This window comes from Carcharhinus amblyrhynchos, chromosome 17 (genome assembly GCF_965287045.1).
Source record: "Carcharhinus amblyrhynchos chromosome 17, sCarAmb.v2.hapA, whole genome shotgun sequence".
Lineage (NCBI taxonomy): Eukaryota > Metazoa > Chordata > Chondrichthyes > Carcharhiniformes > Carcharhinidae > Carcharhinus > Carcharhinus amblyrhynchos.
The window spans coordinates 17,043,295-17,060,000 of NC_137340.1; the positions used below are offsets into that span (position 1 = coordinate 17,043,295).

General features: G+C 41.0%; 1 protein-coding gene across 6 annotated transcripts in view; it reads left to right on the top strand.

Moving 5' to 3' along the window:
• The window catches only part of cpeb3 (cytoplasmic polyadenylation element binding protein 3), a 102,168-nt gene that overhangs the window by 56,598 nt on the left and 28,864 nt on the right, over positions 1-16,706 (top strand). For all 6 annotated transcript variants that reach the window (XM_080205568.1, XM_080205571.1, XM_080205572.1 and 3 more), the window contains 2 exons: positions 783-950; positions 1,087-1,176. In XM_080205568.1, coding sequence (XP_080061694.1) covers positions 783-950; positions 1,087-1,176 — 258 coding nt within the window. The remainder of the gene's footprint in view (positions 1-782; positions 951-1,086; positions 1,177-16,706) is intronic.

Consider the following 16,706-nt stretch of genomic DNA (forward strand, 5'->3'; position numbering starts at 1 on the left):
TTCAGAACTGTTTTACGCACTCCAATTGGCTGTACTCCATATTGTTTAAATATAAGACTGCTGTGCATCTCATAATCATCTTTATACATTTGTACCTTTTAAAGGGCTTTCAGTAATATTCCATGGATTAGTTGGAGTTGAGAAATCTTGTATAACGTGCGTTGATACCAATGAAGGCATAGATGTTTTTAAAAATGTACCATCTTCTTTGCAGCAATGTTATTTTAAAGGCAATAATCCTTGAATGATTACTGAGCTGTATGGCATTCATCATGAAATAACTTTGGGTAAATTAACTCTTCGACTTTAACTGTTAAATCTCAAATTTTCCAATGAATCATCACTACTTTGCTGTAGCGCAGATTTTAATGTATTGTTTCCTTGCATCCTTCAGTTAATAATTTGCATTTATCTTAATTTAGATTTTTCTTCCTTATTTTTCCTGATCAGCAGGCAAGCCATAAATATTTGGAAAAAGCATTTTGAAGGAAATGTTGGAGATGTTCATAGCCTTGCCCTTTTGAGTTTTACGTTACTGATATCAATTTTCCAATATTAGAAAACTAAAATGCAATAATCTTTTTAAAGCACTAATTTTATTGAAGAGATACTAAATACTTAAAGATGCAACTGCGACAATATATTTATTTTTATGCTGAGTTGCAGCCAATTGGTAACGACAGAGTTTTGGCCTGTGGGACAAATTTACAACATATCCATTGAAGCGTCAGAGCAATTTTCTGGTTCCTTTTGACTGGATGAAAGTGTAAACTGTTTTCCAGGTCGTTCTTCGCTCTTTCCTATTGAAGATGGTTTCCTTGATGATGGTCATGGGGACCAGTCTCTGACATCAGGTTTAAACTCTCCAACCCGCTGTCAGAATGGTGAAAGGGTGGAACGTTATTCACGAAAAGTCTTTGTGGGAGGCCTACCTCCAGACATTGATGAAGGTACATATGCAAGATTTCTTTCAGATCAATAAGCAATGTCAAATGGCAATTAACACTGTTCTCCAATCAGTATGCTGTTGAATTATTTTTGACAGGTTTAACTTTTAATAAATCCCTGATGTGATATTTCCTGTAGATGAAATCACAGCTAGCTTTCGTCGATTCGGACCTCTGGTGGTGGATTGGCCTCACAAAGCTGAAAGCAAATCATATTTCCCACCAAAAGGTAATCAACTAATAAAACTCTTGAAATGGGTATGCATTTTAAATCATTATATCTTCTATGCATTGGTTAATATATTTACCTAAATCACTTCACAATAAGTTAAAATCAGCTGCAAGACAAGAACCTTTGGAACGGTTACAATTTACAGACGGTTGTTGTTTCTATAGGACGGAAAATGCACTGTAGTGTGTTACTGGGACAAATATATCGTGTGTTTGACCCTACTCTTGTGCTGTTAACTAGTGTCAGACATCTCTCTCCATCACGCCCCTGCAAAACCCTGTGCTGGCAATGAAAAGCGTGTCCATCTGCATATGTCCACCTCAGGCTCCTGACATGATGAAGGAGCCTGAGACTCCGAAAGCTAGTGCTGCCAAATAAACCTGTTGGACTTTAACCTGGTGTTGTAAGACTTCTTACAATAAATGCTGACTAGCCAGTGACACCCATGTCCCACAGAAAACTCCCTGCCTACTTCAGGTATTAATCTAGTAAATTGCTTTGAACTGCTTCCAGCATATTTGCATCCTTCCTTAAATGAGCATTCTTTCTGTATGGCTTCTGCTCTGACCAAGATCGCAAGAAACTAAAAAGAGTTATGAACATAGCCCAGTTCATCACACCTCCCATTCATTGACTCTATACTTCCTGCTGCCTCAGAAAAACAGCCAGTATAATCAAGGACCCCATGCCCCTCGACATACTCTCTTCCACCTTCTTCCATCGGGAAAAAGATACACAAATCTGAGAGCACTACTAACCGACTCATGAAAAGCTTCTTCCCTGCTGCCATCAGACTTTTGAATGGAACTACCACATTTTAAGCTGATCTTTCTCCTCACTTTGTGAGCGTAACAGTGTATTCTGCACCCTCGCCTTTCCTCCTCCTCTGTGCTCTATGAATGGTATGTTCTGTTGGTATGGCATGTAAGAAATAGTATTTTTCACTGGATCCCAATATATATGACAAATCAAATCAAATGACCAATACCACATACAATACTCTAGATGTGATCTCACCAGTGCCCTGTATAACTTGCCTGCTTTTGTATTTGATTTCCTTGCAATAAATGATAATGTGCTATTGGCTTTTAGTTGTTGCATCTCTATTCTAGTCTTTGGTGATTCGTGCACTAGGACACCCAGATCTCTTGGCAACTCCAAGCTGTGCAATAGCTCACATGTTCCCACATACTCCGTTTACTAGATCTTGGCCATTCACTTAACCTAGCTATACATTTTTGTAGCCTCCTCATGCCCTCTTCATACCTTATGCTGTCTTCACAACTCACTTTCTTACCTATCATTGTATTATCAGCAAATTCAGCAACCATCTCTTCAATCACTTCATCTAAATCATTTGTATAAATTGTAAGCAGTTGAGGTCCCTGATCCCTGTGGCATACTGCTCATTGCATTTTGCTAGCCTAAAAAAGACCCATTTATACCTACTCTCTGCTTCCTGTTAGCCAGCCATTCTTCTAACCATGCCAATATGTTACCCTCTTTGAACTTTTATTTTCCTCAATAACTGTGATGTGACACTTCTGAAATGCTTTCTGGAAATCGAAGTGCAGTACATCCACTAGTTTCCCTTTGTCCTCAATACCAGTTACTTCCTCAAAGAACCCCAATAAATTGGTTAAACATGATTTCTCCTTTCACAAAACCACGTTGTCTCTGACTGATTATCTTGAACCTATTCAAGTACCCTGCTATAGCTTCTTTAATGATAGTTCTAACATATTCCCTATGACAAATGTTAAGCTAACTGGCCTGTAATATCGTGCTTTCTATCTCCCTTCCATTTTTGAATAAAGAAGTTACATTCCACCTTCTTCCATCGGGGGGGAAGGTACATAAGTCTGAGGTCATGTACCAACTGACTGGAGAACAGCTTCTTCCCTGCTGCCATCAGACTTTCAAACGGACCTACCTTGCACTAAGTTGATCTTTCTCTACACCCTAGCTATGACTAACATACATTCTGCGTTCTCTCTTTTCTTCTTATGAACAGTATGCTTTGTCTACATCACATGCAAGAAACAATACTTTTCACTGTATACTAATACAAGTGACAATAATAAATCAAATCAAACATCCGCTGCTTTCTAATCTCATGGAACCTTATGTGAATTTACGGAATTTTTGAAAATTAAAACCAACACATCAGCTACCTCACAGCCATTTCCTTTAAGATCTTCGAATGAAGTTCATCAGGATCCAAGGACTCGTCAGTCCCCAGGCCAATGATTTGCTCAGTACCACTTCCCTGAAGGATGTAATTTTCCTGCGTTCCTCCCTCTTTTCCATTCCTGATTTTCAGCTATTTCTGGGATGTTAATTGTATACTCGATAGTGAAGAGTGATGCAAAATACCTGTTCAATTCATCTGCCATCTCCTTATTTTCCATTGTTATTGCTGCAGACTCCCTTTCTGCAGCAATAGGACCATGCTCGCTTAATTAACTTTCCTTAAATATTGAGAGAAACTCTTATTACCAGTCTTTTTCCAGCTAGTTTTCTCTTCAACTTCAATTTTTCCCTACTTATTAATTTTGTCCCCTCTGCCTGCCCGGGTCCCCCATTCTTGACCCCTCACACTCTCCTGGCTGCCTGCCCCCTTCCTCGTTCCACCTCTTTCTTCCCCCACACATTGTCCTTTTTCTTTGATATTCCTTTCCTTACCCACGTTGTCAAGATGCCCCAAAGCCTTTATTTCTTTACGGAAAATAGCTAGCTGATGAATTACCAGCTGATGGAACTCGTTGTTACATATCCCAGCATAAGCTTTGGCTGAGTAATGAGCCTAGAGGAACAAGAGATGGAGTACAGTTGCAAGATTTGGTTGGTATTTGTAATGCTTCTATGATGAGCCTTCCTACTTCTGGCTTGGTGTCATGTCTAGGAGCTTGTTGAAAACAATTCCCAAATCTGCCTCGTCCTGTGTCTGAGGCTGGAAACGTGCTATTTATTTTCTTTCATGCCTTATGTTGTGATGTTTATTTGGATGGACATCATTTGTCAATAGGGTAAAATAACACTTTGCTGGATGGACAAGTTAGTAGGTGATTTCAAATCATGTGCAAAAAGAATTAGATTTTAGAAAGTCTTGGATGACGATTCATATTTAGAAATCTGAGATTGAATTACACCATGGTATTCTATTCTGGTGATGAATGTGATTTGCAAAGCAATTTCCACCACAGTTATCAGTTGGTCGTGCTGCTAATTTTGAATAGGAGGTTTGAGTAGATAGTCGTACATGATCTGGGCTATGTTTAACTGGGTTCGATTTCTGTTAGTCATTGGAAGATTTCTCTGTGGTTTATTCTCCCACTTGCACATTCAGAAAGCTCATTGATCAAGTAACATTTTAAAAATTATGACTAGTTATGAAATAATAAAGTTCATATTTATCTGAAAAACCACATGATTGTGTTTTTTAAAAGTTGCTGACAGCAGTAATTTAAGGAGTCTCCCTCTTAATCTGACTGATAATCTTTTCTAAAAAAAAGTCAGTGTTCCCATCTGATGCCAATTAGTTTGTACATTGTGGACCTGTAGCCAGTAAATCACTGCCAGGTTACAGGATAGCTCTAACTGAGTCTAGCAATGAAATGATGTTTGTGTTATGCGTGCACAACATTAATGTCGTTAATTTTTCACTGACGTGACTGTGTGCTGATGATGTGGTGTTGTATCACTGCCTTGGGTTATTTGTGGCTAAGTACAAACTATTTATAGGATTTCAATATGGCTGTGGAGTGCAGCATTGCTTGCATGCTTCCAACCACATCTGATACACAGATGCCTAAAGGGCTCTCAAACTTTGAAGCTTCTGTTCAGTCACATGCTTACATTTTTGCAGTGTAGACGCCCCAGAATTAAATACTTTGCCAAACGGTTGGGAAATTTTAATAAAATGTGAAAGTAACCCACTAGGATGATGTACATCAGGAATTGACATGTTACTAAGATGGTTGTGTGACTAATGAGGAAAAAAGCACATGATTCTCAATTAGCTCTCTAAATCTGCAAGTGTATAACGTTTTGCCATGCTCGTTGTGAAGAATAATGCTGGGTTAGCAACAGGGTCTGTTTAGGACTGATGTATTCACTGACCTTCTGAAGTTACTGGTTGACTTTATCATTCTGTAATTTATACGTAGCTCACATTTTAAAATGGGACCTATACAAGTTTGTTTTTAGTAGGAATTAGAGATTACTTCCGTAAGTCTAGCTATTGCAAGTCCTGCTGAAGAAAATTGATGTCTATCCAGTTAGTGGACTGGATTCCCTGTCTCAACTGTGGAGGGACCTGTTGTGAATGACAACAGAAAACTTGGCATTTTAGCCAAAGCTCCATTCACTTTCAATAGCATCAGAAAATAATAGCCATGAACAAAGACACAAAATTTTGACTATTATTTGTGCTGCAGGCTATTCATTGCGTATTCTTATGTGGACTTTGGGAGAGCAGGGTAGTGGCGATAGTCTTGGATGCTCCAATAAAGGACAGGGCATAAACATATTTGGACAAATGGCCTCCTTATACATGTACTGCAAGTTTCTAAAGGAGAGCTTTGGTTTATCAGAGAGGATCCCTCTTGGCCATTATTGTCTGTTTCCGCCACATGAAAAACTTAACTGTACAGCTGAGACCATTGTTAAGAAACTGTCAACTATTTGTGATAATAGAGCTCTTACAAGGAAAATGTACCCTTTTAAAGTTAACATGAAATCTCCTGTAGTGCTGCTTACAATCAGTCAGACAATGTGTAGTGCTGTAAGTGCAGGGACATGTGGAGGGTATAAAATGTAGTTGTAAGCTCCTTTTAAAGGCTTTTGAATAAACACTAGAATGCTATGTCAATTAAGTGGTTGTGCTACTAACACTGGATGAGTATGTCATTTACCATCACCACCCGCATGTTCTCCTCCAAACCATTCTGACTTAGAATTATATCGCCACTCCTTCACTGTTGCTGGGTCAAAATTCTGGAACTTCCACCCCTTAGAAAATATTAACAGGATTAGACATAGCCAACGTGAATTTACAAAAGGGAAATCGTGTTTGACAAACCCACTGGAATGTTGAGGGTATAACTAGCAGAATAGTTAAGGGAGAACCAATGGATGTGTTGTACTTGGACGTTCAGAAAGCTGATTGAAGTACTGTGCAAAATCCAAGCACATGGGATTCAGGGTAATATATTGGCGTGATTGGAGAATTGATTTAGCAGGCAGGAAACAGGGAGTAGGAATAAATGAGTCTTTTTTGAAGTGGCAGACAGTGACTAGTGGGATCCCACAGGGATCAGTGGTTGGGCCCCAGCTATTTACAATATACATTCATGATTTGGATGAGGGAATCAACTGTAATATTTCAAAGTTTGTGATGATACGAAACTTTGAGGGAATGTGAATAGTGAGAAGAGTGTTGAGGCTTCAAGGCAATTTAGACAAGTTGATGAGTGGGCACATACATAGCCAATGTAATGTAATGTGGATAAATCCACTTTGGTCAGAATAATAGAGTATTATTCAATTAGTGATAAAGTAGGAAATGCTGACGTATAGTGGGTCCTGGGTTGCCTTGTACGCCAGTCACTGAAAGCAGGTGTGCAGGTACAGCAAGCAGTTCAGAAGGCAACTGGTATATTGGCATTCATTGCAAGAGGATTTGAGTACAGGAGCAGGGATGTCCTCCTGCAGCTTTACAGGGCCTTGTGCAAGACCACACCTGGAGTATTTTGTGCAGTCTTGGTCTCTTTTCCTAAGAGAGGATTTACTTGCCATAAAGGCAGTGCAGCAAAGGTTCACCAAACTGATTCATGGATAGCAGGATTGTCATATAAGGAGAGATTGGGTCGACTGGGCCTGTATTCAGTGGGATTTAGTAGAATAAAAGGGGGTCTTGTAGAAATGTATACAGTTCTAATAGGGCTGTACAGACTGGATGCAAGGATGTTTCCTGTGGTTTGGTGGGGACGGTCACAGTGTCAGCATACACGAAGGCCATTTAGGACTGAGATGAGGAGAAACTACTTCACCTAGAGGGTGGTGAACCTGTGAAATTCCCTACCACAGAAGGCTGTGGAGGCCAAGCCACTGCAGAAGGAGGCCATTTGACCCATCAAGTTTGCACGGCCACAATCCCACCCAGGCCCTATCCCTGTAACCCCACATATTTACCCTGCTAATTCCTCTGACACTTGGGGTCAATGTAACGTGGCCAGTCAATGTAACACACACAGTGGTTAGCATTGCTGCCTCAGGGCCAGGGACCTGGGTTCAATTCCCAGCTTGGGTCACTGTCTTATGTAGGGGGTGGGGGATGGGGGTCTGCACGTTCTCCCCACATCTGCGTGGGTTTCCTCCGGGTGCTCAGGTTTCCTCTCACGCTCCAAAGATGTGTGGGTTAGGTTGATTGGCCATGCTAAATTGCCCCTTAGTGTCAGGGGGACTAGCTGGGGTAAATACATGTAAATATGGGGATAGGGCCTGGGTGGGATTGTGGTCAGTGCAGACTTGATGAGCCGAAAGGCCTCCTCCTGCACTGAAGAATTCTAATGATTTTTGGAGTGTGGGAGGAAACCAGAGTACGCGTAGGAAACCCATGCAGACATGTGGAGAATGCGCAAACTTCACACAGACGAGGTCGGAATTGAACCCTGGTCCCAGGTGCACTGTGGCAGCAGTGCTAACCACTGTGCCACCGTGCCACCCATAATTAAGAAGGATATAGATTCCTAGACACTCAAGGTGTCAAGGGGTATGGACAGAGTGCAGGAGTATGGTGTTGAAGTAGAGGATCAGCCATGATTATATTGAATGGCAGAGCAGATCCGAAGGGCTGAACTACCTGCTGCTCCTTAACCAGCAGCAGTTCAAGAAGGCAGCTCACCACCACTTAAGGGCAATTAAAGATGGGCAATAAATCCTGGCCTGGCCAGCAAAGCTCACATCCGATGAATTAATAAAAAGAAATGTCTTACCATCCTGCCTCCGATATTTTATATTGGACAGTTTATTCATAATTTTTTTGGTGTGATACAGGATGTTGAAGTGCGACTGGAAGAAAGTGTGCTCTCGATATACTGTTTTGTGACATTTTTGTAGATCTTTCATGTATTATTCCTAAAATTGAATGGCATCAAGTCATAAAATCATAGAGTAGTTGCAGCACGGAAAGAGGCCATTTGGCCTGTTGTGTCCACTCTGGCCTTTTAATCCCACTTCCTTGTCTTTCCTTGTAGCCCTGCAATTATTTTCTCTCCAGTTAAATATCCAATTTCCCTCTGAAAGTCATGATTGAATCTGCTCCACTACCCCCTCAGTCTGGATATTCCAGTGCCTAGCCATATACACTGCATAAAAGAGAAAGCTGTTTTGTTTTTTAATTCATTTACAGGATGTAGGTGTCGCTGACTAGACCAGCATTTATTGTCTCTCTCTAGTTGCCTTTGAAAAGGTGATAATGAGTTGCCTATTTGAACCACTGCCATCCCTGGTGCATAAATAGACCTACAGTGCTGTTAGGGAAGGAATTCTAGGATTTTGACCCAGAGACTGAGAAGGAACAGTGATTCTTGTTCCAAGTCAAGATGGTGAGTGATTTGGAGGGGGAATCTCCAGGTAGCAGTGTTCCAATGTTTCTGCTGCTGTTGTCCTCCTATATAGTAGCAGTTGTGGGTTTAGAAAGTCTTGCCTAAGGGACCTTGATGAGTTCCTGGAGTACATCTTGTGGTAGATGGTACCACTGTAGTAGGTGGTTGCCACTGTTCATTGGTGGTGGAGGGATTGAATGTTTGTGGAGTGGTTAGTAATCACACAGGCTCCTTTGTCCCAGATAGTGCTGAGCTTCTTGAATGTTGTTACTGCGATCATCCAGGCAATTGGAGAGTATTCCATTACACTCCAGATTTATGACTTGTAGATTGTAGACAGGCTTTAGGGAGTCGGGAGGTGATGTATTTGCTGTGGGATTCCTATCCTTTGACCTGCTCTGATAGCCACCATATTTATAACGGCTACTCCAGTTCAAGTTTCTGGTCAATGGTAACTCCAGGATGTTGATGTGCGGGATTTAGCGATGGTAATACCATTGAATGTCAAACGGCAATGGTTAGATCCTTTCTTGTTGGAGATGGTCATTGTTTGGCATTTGTATAGCATGAATGTTACTTGCACTTGTCAGCCCAAGCCTGATATTGTCCAGGTTTTGCGGCATTTGGACATGGACTGCTTCAGTATCTGAGGAGTCATAAATGGTGCTGAACGTTGTGCAGTCATCAGCAATTAACCCCACTTTTGATCTTATGATGGAAAGAAGGTCACTGATGAAACAGCTGAAGATAATTAGGCCCAGGACGCTACCCTGAGGAGCTCCTGGAGTTGAGATGATTGGTCCCCAACCATCACAACCATCTTCCTTTGTGTTAGATATGATGCCCCCCTGATTTCCATTGACTCCAGTTTTGTTAGGGCTTCTTGATGTTAAATGTTGCCTTGATGTCAAGATCAGTCACTCTCACCTCACCTCTGGCATTCATCTCTTTTGTCCATGTTTGAACCGAGGCTGTAATGAGGTCAGGAGCTGAGTGGCCCTGGCAGAAGCCAAACTGGGCTTCACTGAGCAGGTTATTGCTGAGTAAATGCCACTTGATAGTGCTGTTGATCCCTTCCATCACTTTACTGATGATGGAGAGTAGACTGTTGGGTTGGTAAATAGTGGGGTTTGACTTATCTTGTTTCTTGCGTACGGGACATAACTGCGTAATTTTCCACATTGCCAGGTAGATGCCAGTGTTGTAGCTGTGCTGGAACAGCTTGGCTAGAGGTATGGCAAGTTCTGGAGCATAAATCTTCAGTACTATTGCCGGAATATTATCAGTGCTCATAGCCTTTGCAGTATCCAATACCTTCAGCTGTTTCTTGATGTCATGTGGAGTAAATAGAGTTGGCTGAAGACTGACATCTGTAATACTGGTGGCCTCCAAAGGAGGCTGAGATGGATCATCCACTCAGCACTTCCAGCTGTAGATTGTTGTGAATGCCTTGTCTTTTGCACTGATGTACTGAACTCCACTATATTGAGGATGGGGATATTTGTATAGCCGCATCCTCCAGTGAATTGTTTAATTGTCCACCACCATTCACAGCTGAATGTGGAAAGACTGCAGAGCTTCGATCTGATCCATTAGTTATGGAATTGCTCGTCTCTGTCTGTTACTTGCTGTTAATGTTGTCTGGCATGCAAGTAGTCTTGTGCTGTAGCTTCAGCAAGTTGACACCTCACTTTTAAATATACTTGATTTTGCTCCTGGCATGCCCTGCTGCACTCTTTACCACAAAGCCAGGGGATTAACCCTGGTTCAGTCATGGTAGAGTGGGGCTTATGCTGGACCATGGGATTACAGATTGTGGTTGTGTACAATTCTGCTGATGACCCACAATGCCTCATGGATGTCCAGTCTTGAAGTGCTAGATCTGTTCAAAGTCTATCTCACTTAGCACGGAGGTAATGCCACACAACACAATGGAAGATATCCTCAATGTGGAAGTGGGACTTTGTCTCCACAAGGACTGTGTGCTGGTCACTTCTATCGATATTGTCATTCTAAGTCCCCTGTTTATTAATATCCTCAGTAATAGATTCTAGCATTTCCCTATGACAGATGCTGAACTAACTAGCCTTCAATTTCCTGTTTCTTGTCCCCCTCCCTTTTGCATTTTGGCAATTGAATTAGGCACCTTAGTTATGATGAAAGGCTGCAGAATTTGGGAATGTTTGCACTGAAAAACGGGAAAGCCAAGATAAGTATTGAAGACTAATTCTACAAGAGGGCATAGACTCAAAATCAGATGCAGGAAGGTGTTAAAATGGTTTAACTTTAACCTACTTAGTGCAAATGGTGATGGCTATACAGAATGAAGCTTTTTCAATGCAAGTGGTCGTGGTCAGTAAGACCAGTGTTTATTGGTCCTCCCAATTGCCTCAAGGAAGGTAGCTCATCACCATCTCAACTGCTACAGTCCACATGGTACACCCAGAGTGTAGTTAGGAGGAAGTTCTAGGATTTTGAACTAACTACAGTGAAGGGGGAGGGGGTGATATAGTTCCAAGTAATGATCCTGTGTGACTTGGCAGTAGTGGGCTGCCTCTATCAGTAAATCTGGAATTGGACAAGGGCCCAATTTACTCCAACTTTTATAGATCATAAAAAGGTTTAATGAAGAAACTTCATCACTCGAAACTTGGGACCTCATTCTTGGCCACTCCAAGCTTCCCTGCAATTTCCAACACATTCTTATTTATAGTGAGTCAGCTGGTCAGCTGACCATCACATCATTTTGTAATTGGTTCCATGGTTTACTAGGTCAGTTGACCCTTTCAGCTTGTTACCATTGGTCACATTACATCTAATACAAAGTTGTCACCAGTTGCATTCTAACACCCAAAGAAAAGTCTAGTGGAGGATTAAAGGAAATTACTGGCATTTTATATTTCTTGGACCACTGTGGCCTTTTTGGCCTTGTAGATTTCTATGTTCTTTATTAGCTTGTTGGAACTAATGGCTTTTGGAGCTGTTGGTCAGCTCTTGTTTTCTAGGTTGACCTGGTTGAGTTTCTTAAGTTGTTGATTATGGAAGGTGGAGGACAACCAGTGACAACTAAAACAAAGTTGATCTCTGAGCTAACCACTGGTTAGTTATTCCTTACTATGCAACGGGAGCCTGCTTAATTCAAGTAGCGAAATGACTTCAACCATGTAAATGAAGTAATCTAGTTCCGATATGTGTTGTGACCTCCATGAAGCTGAAAACAAGGTTCTGGCGTTGGTTTCCATGAGGATAAAACAGCAAGCTTTGCCAAATGCAAGGGCAACTAATTAACATGGGAGGGCTGGTTGCTTTTGGGATCATGCTGGGCCAATCTGGAATACTGACAAAAACTGCTGCATCATGTGGTTTCTTGACACATTTTAAAATTCTGTCAGAACCAGTGCCACATTTTTTTGTACGTTGATGGAAAAATATAATAGCAGAAATTTCAAACTACATTATCTAATCAAGCAATCAAAGCAAATCTGTTACAACAGCAGATGCTTTCAACAAAAATATTTATTGCACCCTCTGTGATGGCCTTTAACAATTATTATGGGATGGAATATTCCTTGCTGGCAGTCAGTGCTGTATTCATCCTGCGAAGGGAACTGAGTCTTTTCATATGCAACATGCAATTTATGAAGAACATGATAAATCTTAAATTTATGTTAATGTGGAGAGATATTAATTTGTATTCATATAACACTATCAGCTAAATGACAAAATTATATCTAAAATATTTTGTAAAAATGTCTTTACTTGAAGGACTTGTAGTGAATAATATTGTCATTTGGAATGCAACAGGAAATTCCCATTCCTGTTTTCTTCTCTGTGCTGCTTCCACTGCACCTTTTGGGAAGTAGGAGATGGAATTTCTAGTTGACGTGCTGTCAGAATTTCCCTAACCTGCCCTTGAAACAAGGTGGTACAACGGCAGGCATATGGCCTAATTTGAATTTTTGTCTCTTCCCCCTTGTAATTCTTATTGCCCTGTTTTCATATTTCATTTTATGTCACAAATTTGCATTGGGCCATGAGTTGCCACTTTTTATTTTGGCTTAACAGCTGGCTGCCCCTCACCCCTGCTGCCACAGTATGATTGCTTCTATATCTTAATCACGTTACCATCATTTATGTATGAGTCTTGGTGGTGAAATTCTTGAAACTATTTGACCACTCCAATCTGGTAACCTAGTTCTAACCTAAATTTTAATGCTTCCTTGCATTTATTTTGAGTTGCTAGATCACAAGCAATTGTTCTTATTTCCCTTCATGATTCATCATGGTGCAGAAACCTGCTTGTAGCAATCCCACTGCTACACTGGCTGAGATCAGGACGGAATGGAGATCATAACCAAAACCACCCTGGTCTGAAACAGGAGCTTAAATTTTTGCCAAGTCAGAAAGGCTCCACACTTTGGTCAAAATGATGCCCATACCAGAATCTGGAAGTCATGCCCCTAAACCCAGCACTCACCATTCTCGTGGAGAAAACACAAAGTTTCCTTTTTTTAGAAAAAAATCTGCAGTTCATAGAGGCCACAGCATATTCAAAAGTGTAACTGCCTTCAGACAAGCAATTTTAATTACTGGAATGTCCATAATGTGACTCATGGCCATTAGACTTTTAGGAAAAACCTTAATCCTGCAGGAGTTATTAAAAATGCACATGAATTTGCATAAACAGTGGATAAGGTCTGTGGAACTGTCAAGTCATTTAAATCTTCTGTTATTTAAATTTTGTGCAAAAAAAAAGCCTGCAATTCAAAAAAGATCCATGTTTACAATTTTACTCAATGGTTGTTGACATATGCCTGGGGGTATATTATAGGATTAGTGCTGTTAAAATGTTTCACAACCTATCAGTGGGAGTGGGGCTCCATGTTCACAGTTTGGTTGATAGCTCCAAGTGGCCATAAAGAAATTATGTGTATTTATGGGCCCATGGACACAAATGTTTATTTTTAATAATGAGTTCAGTACTTTAAGGGATTAATATGCATTAAATGGGCTTTCATCAGTTAGTATTTTTTAATATGGTAAAGTCTGTAATAGATATTTAGAACTTCATTTTATTTCATCTCAACTTGGCTCCTGAGGTCTTCCCATGGAGAGTATGTAGGGCCATGGAAGTTGGTTGGGATCACATGAGATGGTATGAGAAGGAGGTGGGGGAGTATGGGGGCTGTTTTTGTTTCTTGTTTTTTTTTCCCCCAGTTGAGAGAAATTCCCAGCATATTGAGGTGGGCTGTTAATCAGCCCCGTGGCTCCCTCTACACTATTTTCAGGGTCGACGGGAGCACTTCCAGTTAGCATCGCTCCTCAGAATGAAAATATTACTGGGTTTACAGAGATGGGAATTCACTGCCAAGTCAGGAGCCAAAAGATAGGAAAATTCCAACTCCCTCTCACTCAAATCTGGTATGAAAATTCAGCTCAAAAGATAGAAATTGCTCATGGGGCCACATGAATCTATGGAGAGAAAGGGTCATGGTGCAGATTGGCTGCAAGGGGCCATGGCAAAAATACCAACTTGTTTCCCTGCCTCAATTCCTTGACCTGTTGAGTGTTTACAGCGTTTTGTTTTTTTTGAGTTTCAGTAACTCCAGTTTGTTTTTGCTTGTGACTGTCCTGCTCTATCTACATGAAGCAGCTATTCACTTGATAAACACAGTCAGCCACTCAAAGACCTTTAGACTTTGCACTTTTTGTAAATTGCAACAGTAACAATATCAGTGAAAAGATTGATATGGCAATTAGCCAACCAGAGGCAGCGTTTGTATTTCTAATGACCCTTTGTACCTGTGACTTGAATGTTCTTCTTGAAATTCCTTAGTCATGGGCAGCGAAGCACAAGTGCTTTGCAGGACCACTATTTGTGTGAAAGTTTTCCTGACGGACAGGTTAAATATTTCTCCTCCAGATGAAGGCACTGAACTCCAGTTGTCCGCTGTGACAAACTGCGTGTTTGTTTTCTGTCGAAATGTATGATTAGCCAGGTAATGTTTAGTTTTGATGTGGTATTATCCGTCCCATCAATCAATGGAGATAGAGCAGGGGTGTTGTGTTTCCTAACTTTAAAATAACGTTGTAGGGTTATGTTGATGTGCTTTCATTCCGCATGACATAACTGCCAGGTTTTTTGAAGCTACAAAGGAATGAGTTTCACCAGTAGCACTATGTTATTGATCACTTTTTAAGATACAGGAAGAGCAGTAATAACCACGAAGATGAGCTTTAGTTATACACACACACTGAATAGGATGTGATGGAGAATTTTATCATTTGCAAACTTACAAAAATCATGTTCTAAGTTGCTTAGCTATCCAACAAACCTATTTAGATTTTGTACTAAGCAAAATTCGCCTAACCTTCAATCACTGCTTTGGGTAGGCAAATTATGAATGATTTATGTGGTGTAGAATCCTGTCTATTTGAGTTTTGACAGGCTAGATTTGTGCCCTTAGAACCAGTTCTTCAGCCTACTTACAAACAAGAATCAAAGTATGTCTCACTTTTCTTCCTGTGTATCATTTACACGGTCCTGTGATGAATTTCTAATAATCTCCTTTTGGAAATTAGGCAAGGAGTTTTATGTCACATCTACTTCCGTGTTTCTCCTTTTAGCTTTAATCCTGTTGTCCACATGATTTTAGTCAAATTAATTTGTATTAATTACGCACTGCATCACATTTGAAAATGATTACTTAAAAATGTCTTAAATCAGGCTAATTAATTTGTGTTGGGTGTTTCGCAGTTAGAAGAGGGAAGGAAAGAAATGAATTGCCTTTGGAAGCAGACTTATTCAAAATTTTATATCTAGAACAAAGTGATTCCTTCATGTCATACTTTGGTCAATCAGTGTGATGTAATGAAAGGGTCACTGATGCACTCTCATGATTTCCCTGTAAGTTGAGTTCTCTGATACCCTCAGATATTTGAGCAGTCTGGAGGTAAGGTAGTACCTCAAAAGGAGACCAGGGAAACCCTAATTACTAATTAGAGAGTTTAAGGAAAAAAAACTCCTTCAGATACGAGTATCACTGGCAACATCAGCATTTATTCTCATCACTAGTTTCTCTTAAAATGGTGTTAATAGGCTCTTCTTAAACCTGTGCAGTCCATGTTTAGAATGTTGTTAGTTAAGCAGTGTGCCAGGATTTTAACTCAGTGACAATATGAAAGCATGACTATATACATCCAAGTCAGAATGGTGTGTTACTTGGACGCCTTGTCGATGATGCTGCCCTTGTCCTCCTAAGTAAGGCTTGTCCAACCTTTTTGCTGGGTTGGGGGGAAGTGGGGGGGGGGGGGGGGCGGTGTGGTAATTTCCAATGTTCTTTCGCACTTGAGAGGCCGAGGAGCAAATTTCAGAAAAATGAGGTTTGGTACAACATTAAACCACCCCCCCCCCCCCCCCCCCCCCCGCCATAGACATGCATACGTTCCACATATGCACTTTGTCTCGCTCCCCCACAGGCATGCACATTCTCCCTCACTCCCATGTGTGCTCTCTCTCTCTCTCTCACTCCTACAGATGCATGTGCTCACTCCTACATATGGATTTTTTTCCCACAGACAAACTCTCACACATGCATTTCTCTCTCTCGCTCCCACTCACTCACCTCCTGTCTTGTATCAGTAGCAGGATCACAGGAGTGGCCTGTGACTGGAGGAGCAGTTCCTTGCAGAATCTTCCACTGCAATTTAGCTGTTAGACTGGCATTTGGAAAACTGTCTCTGGGGCCACATGCAAGAGCTTTTGGGAGCTGGATGCAAGCTGCAGGATGGACAAGCCTGACCTAGTGTTGGGTTTACTAGTCGGGGGGTGTTGCTGAAGAAGTTTTTCTGTGGCGTACCCCATGGATGGTACGCAGTGCAGCCGCAATAAGTCATTGGAAAGGATGAATTGTTATG